The sequence below is a fragment of the Salmo salar genome, chromosome ssa14 (genome assembly GCF_905237065.1).
Source record: "Salmo salar chromosome ssa14, Ssal_v3.1, whole genome shotgun sequence".
NCBI classification, from domain to species: domain Eukaryota; kingdom Metazoa; phylum Chordata; class Actinopteri; order Salmoniformes; family Salmonidae; genus Salmo; species Salmo salar.
Window position 1 is genome coordinate 7841983 of NC_059455.1, and position 6000 is coordinate 7847982.

Here is a 6000-nt window from a genome sequence, read left to right on the forward strand (position 1 = left end):
TTGTCTTACCGGAGGCAGCTGTTCTATCTTGCCGATGCATGGAAAACCCAGCCAGCTGTATGCTATCCATGTCATTGTTCAGCCACGACACTGTGAAACATAAGATATTACCGTTTTTAATGTCTCTTGGTAGGATACTCTTGATCGGAGCTCATCCATTTTATTATCCAATGATTGCACTTTGGCTAATAGGACTGATGGTAGAGGCGGATTACCCACTCGCCGTCGGAATCTTACAAGGCACCTCGACCTACGTCCCCGATAGCTCTGTCTCTTCTTCATGTGAATGACAAGGATTTGGGTCTGAAGTAAATCCTTCACGTCCGACTCGTTAAAGAAAAAATCTTTGTCCAGTACGATGTGCATAATCGCTGTCCTGATATCCAGAAGCTCTTTTCCGTCATAAGAGACGGTGGCAGAAACATTAGGTACAAAATAAGTTACAAATAAAGCAAAAAAACACACACAATAGCACAATTGGGTAGAAGCCTGTGAAACGGCAGCCATCTCCTCTGGCGCCATTCAGCTTATTTTACAGAGAAGAGACTGGTTAGATTAAGCACCCATTTGCTCTGTCTTAACAAAGGAAAATACATTTTGTTTGGGAACATGCCCAATCAATGAAGGCGTATCACTGACAGCAGCACATTTTTGTAATTAATGATCAAGTTTAATTTGTATAGCGCTTTTCATTAGAGCAGATGCCAAAGTTTTATAAGGTAGAGATGTTGTGTCCCTTTTGTTTTCATGTATACTTAGGTATTTGGTTTAGAAAGAGCATGTAGATATAAAAACAGGATTGGCCCCAACACTGACCCCTGTGGGAAGTCACTACCTTGTGGCAAAGTTCTGGTCTGTCAAGGAAATGGACCATGGTTAGTTTGTGTCTGTGATGTCAGAAAATGTCTGTAGCACAAACACTTAGAGAAATCATTTTCCTCTTATGATTTCTCATCCACTTTTCTCTCTCTCAACACCTCTCTCTGTGTTGCTATTTTAGGACGAGCTAAAGAAGCTCTACGTCCAACTGGAGGTCTACAAGCGCAAGAAGATGTTGGCCAACAACCCCCATCTCCAGAAGAAGCGCAGCTCCAAGAAGGGCCTGGGCCGCTCCCTCATGAGGCGCATCACTGAGATCCCAGAGACTATGCACCGGCACAGCAGCCATGGCAGTCGTGAGGATCGTGACTGTAGTGAGCATGGGAGCAACCGGAGCAACCTTCGACAGAACCCCTTTGACCCATCCCACTCTGGTCACAAGTCCAGGGAAGACTCTCTGAAAAACAAGGTCCTGGGCCTGAAGAAATCACACAGCTACGACCACGTATGTGACCAAGGGGAGCAAACTGCTGGCGGAGAGAGCTCGTGTGGGGACAAAATGGCTGCCGGTGAGGGTTCCTTGCTTGGATCCCTCATGAGGAGACAGGTGAAGAAGTCACCAGAGCATGCCCCAAGAGTTGAACCTTCCGAGTCCACGGAGTCAGTGCCCTTGGTCTGCAAGTCGGCCAGCGCGCACAACTTTACAGTGGATAAAAAGCCTATCCACCTGAGGACGTCCATCATGCAGAAGTCACTGAGTGTCATAACCAGTGCCAAAGAGAAGATGCCCGGGCTCACCAGCAAGACACATTGCGTGGAGGAAGCAAGCAAGAAGGGACTCAAGGGCTGCGATGGGAGGATGCTATCTGAGGTGGACGAGGCGGAAGAGAAGGAGTGTTATCCCAAGATGATCATCAGCCAGTCGGTGGAGTACTCCAAGACGCCCATGGGCAAGATGGGCATCATGAAGCAACAGGTGAGTGGCAGCCAGCCGTCCATCAATACAGAGCCAGGGAGAAACCTGTATGACCTCTCCGAGGTGTGCCCTTGGGATGTAGAGGACCCCCCAACCCCCTCGGAAGGAAGGTCACAGAAGCATGTGTCCATTGCTCTGGGAGAGACCACCACAGTCCACAGGGGGGGGGTGGTGGTGGTGGCGTGGTTAGCACGAAGGGCAGTCGCTCCCAACAGAAGCAACAGGGAGCCGCAGGGCAATCACCTGCAGGCCGACGTCGCTCCAAAGGTAAGGGGAGTGAACCAGACGAGGCCAGAGAAACAAGGAAGCCCCAGATCTCCACTCCCCCTCAAACTAGAGGTGTGCCCCTGGGCCTTTGAGGAGCAGCCGGTGTTGGGAGGTGATTCAGACTCCATCTCCCCAGAGAGGATCAGAAGTAAGAAGAGTGTTACACCCACCGATGGGAAGCCCAAGATCCTCCACTCAGACTACTCCAAATCCACTGGGAGTCTGCTGCAGCCGCCCACCCTGATGGTGGACATCTGTCCCTGGGACTACAATGAAGCCCCTGCCCCGCCCTCCCCCAGCCAGGAGAAAAACTGCTCCAGCCCCACGACTCACTCCAAGCGGAAACGAAAAGGCTCATGCTCCTACAAAGAGAGGGGAGAGCGGGGTGAGAGAGAGAAAGGAGGGAGGGACAGGGAGGAAGAGAAGCAGCACAGGTCAAAGAGCAAGGAGAGGAGGAGCTCCTCCAGCAAGCCCTCGGAAAGACGACGTGTCAGCCAATCCTCGGAGGGCGGTTCGGTCGCCGTGCCCGCGTCTGGGAGACGGAAAAGCTCGACAAGAGACCCGGAGGTGTTGGAGAACAAGAGAGCGGAGGCATGCTCGTGGGAGGTAGAGAACGCACCAACCAACATGGCACAGACAAAAACTTCTCCAGCAAAAGAAAACTCTTTGAGTTCTAATTATAAACAACCAATGAGCACTGCCAAAAAGGTTGACGTTTGTCCGTGTGATTTTGAAGACAATGGGTCAGAGAAAAGTGCATGATATTTGCAATAATAGACTTTATATGTTTTGTATTCACAGCACAAAAGCCCTGCAAACTGGGTTTTAAAAATAGGGGAAGTGTGGGGAAAAAAACAATGCACAATTTGCCTTGTGGTTATGTCAAAATCATATTGTGAAGAAAAACATGACACTACCGTCTCTTAAAGCATTCCAAACAAAGTATTTGTTGTTTTGTTAGTTGTGCAATTATGTAACTTAAAGTCACTTTTCTGAAATGTAGAGGAATGTGTTGTCGGTACAATTTCCTTGTGGATTTTCTCAGTTTGCATTTGTGCACCTTTTTTCACATTCTTCAATACATTAAATGATGTCCTAGGAGTTCTCTTTGGCCTGTATCCTGCATCTGTGCCATTTTTGTGAAGTAATGGTTGGAGTATGAGTTCAGAATGTTGGTCATTGGGAAGTACATCATGTAATTTCCATATTAAGCACAGTGCACAGATAATTATGCCTTCATTTTGGGCCTTGTAGATTATACAAAGGATATGCATTTTGAGTGTTGAGCAGGAGAAATAGGTACATAGATAAACCGTACATAGTTAACATTTAGTACATAGGTAGCGACATGATGATACATGCCCTGAAGGAAAAGTATCTCACCTGGTCTCCATTTAGTCAAACATGCTTTATGTCTGTAAAAAAAAAACGGAAGTTTATCTTTGATGTATTCATTTCTCAAAAAAACTGCTGTAGCATGTGGCAAAGCACTTTCAAAAGTGTCTTTATGTCCATTCGTCAACTTACATCCAAAACATTTGGTAATGAAGATGTAATACTTGATGTTGCCTATTATAATTCAATGTTCAAAGTTAAAATACAACTTAAAACATAAAGCTTTCAAGAATGTTTCTATGTGCATTAATCTGAAAATATGATATGGAAAAAATATTGAAGCAGTATTGTAATCCCAATTTCCCCCCCTCTTATACAATGTTGACATTAATTTACATATGTTAATTTTAGGTGAATCATTAACCAGTTTTGTCTTGTACTTTTCCCAAACATCAATATATCAAACTTTTTATTTTAAGGATTATGTATAATCACTTCAGTGCTCTCTTATGGACCAAAAGCAAAGAAAAGTCAGATGGATTATACAGCATATTTTACTTTTGCTTGCTTTCCAAATCCATGTAATTGCTTGATAGCACCTTATAGTTGTTCACCTAAAATCAAATGCTATGACATTGATTGTCAAAATAGTGTCACCATAGATTCCACACAGGTAGGTGTGTGTGTGTGCATTATTGCATGTGTGTGTGGGTGTGTACAGTGTGTGTGTGCATTATTGCGTGGGTGTGTACAGTGTGTGTGCATTATTGCATGTGTGTGTGTGGGTGTGTACAGCGTGTGTGTGTCTGCATCATTGCATTGCATGAAAAAAACGTTTGCCACTTTAGCATTATTACCGATTCCCTCTTCCTTTATATGGCCTTTGTAAAATTTTAGTGGTGGTGATTTGATCTACTGCACCAGTAACTAGTAACTCTTGTTGTTGAATGTTGTCAAAGACATAAGGATCATATTCATTATTGCAATGGAAAACTTTCGCAATGGAAAGAAACATTTGTTATTAGACAAGTTCGGTTTATTTCCTCCCTGTTTGTCTGTTTTCCTCCATTTGGTATCCTGGTGAATAAGATCTAGGTAATCCGGAACACGATTATGCTGTATGAATGCTACAGTGGCTTCTGCATGACACTAAACATATTGACCCAACATCTCACTGCTCTTCGCAAACCCTGCTCCATCAGACTGTTATGACTTGTTTGCTTGTACCACTATTGTATGCTTGCAATAAATATTCATATAAAACTCAAATCTTATTTTCTGTTGTTATTTGACGGGTATTGTCGAACAGTGCTGACTAACCATGGTCTGGAGAGAATAGCTACTACTTCATCACATAGAACAACACTAACCCCTGGTGGAGATAAGCATACATAACCGTAGACATAATATTTTCTGCCAGGCTTGTATTTCAAAGTCTCTGGAAGGGATTGTGTCGCTACTTAATTTGTTTGAATTTTGGAAAACATTGATTTTGGTTAGAAAATACAAATATTATTGGCATTGACATGGTAAGCAAAACCAAAGGGTAGATTGCAGTTTTCTCCTTGTCCATAGACTGCTTTCAATAAGCAAGAAAATATGTACATTAGCAATTTGGCTGGTCTATCCATTTAAGGGGTTCATACATGCTTATGACAATTCTTAAAATGTTACTTCCTCATCCTTGAATTGTTTTTACAGACTAGAATTTCACCAGGAGCCTAATATCAGACTAATGAAGTCCCAACAATATAATTTATAGTTGAACCAAACCGATTGCTCATTTGTAATGACCCTTAAGTTTTTAGACACTTAACCAAAGCATTAAATAAAATAAGTGATTGAATATTGAATATACTGAAAATATACTAAATATGTATTGATATTGCATATCAGAGAAGGAGAAGCTTCTGGTCAGTGCTGGGTCAAGCTGAATACACAGAGGGACTGTGGGCTGTAGTTATTTTGTGTTCTGACAATGAACAAGAGAGGCTTTGTCTTCAGAGAAAAGTGTGTATGGAGTACCTTGGGAAACCGAACCATCCGATGATGGGATTTATAAATAGAGTATCTGGGCTCCCGAAATAACTGATCTCTATAGATGGGTTTGTCGTTTAGCAACAAAACCAACTCGTGCACAACTATGGGGCAAAACTGACAGGTTGGCTTAGATTGGTAACATGTAAACTATAATTCGTCTCCAATGTTTATTGAAAACATACAGTGCATTCTGAAAGTATTCAGACCCCTTTACTTTTTCCACATTGCGTTACGTTACAGCCTTATTATATAATGGATTAAAATGTTGTTTTTTCCCTCATCAATATACACACACAATACCCCATAATGACAAAGCAAAAACAGGTTTTTAGACATTTTTGCTCATTTATTAAAAGTAGTTCTTAGCCGTGGTATATTGGCCATATACCACAACCCCTCGTTGCCTTATTGCTTAATTATAAACCGGATAGTTTGGGTCCTGGATCCTGATTGGTGGAAACATTTCAGAGTGTGTATATCAGACAATATACCACAGGTGTGATGGAAAAACACTTGTTTACTGTTCTATTTATGTTGGTAACCAGTTTATAATAGCAATAAGG

General features: G+C 42.7%; 1 protein-coding gene across 1 annotated transcript in view; it reads left to right on the forward strand.

The window, feature by feature from the left end:
* Positions 1-4666, forward strand: part of LOC106568695 (probable G-protein coupled receptor 158) — an 84257-nt gene extending 79591 nt beyond the window's left edge. Inside the window, exon 11 of the mRNA XM_014139260.2 lies at positions 1001-4666. Coding sequence (XP_013994735.2) covers positions 1001-2824 — 1824 coding nt within the window. The 3' untranslated portion in view covers positions 2825-4666. The remainder of the gene's footprint in view (positions 1-1000) is intronic.
* Positions 4667-6000: the final 1334 nt, after the last annotated feature.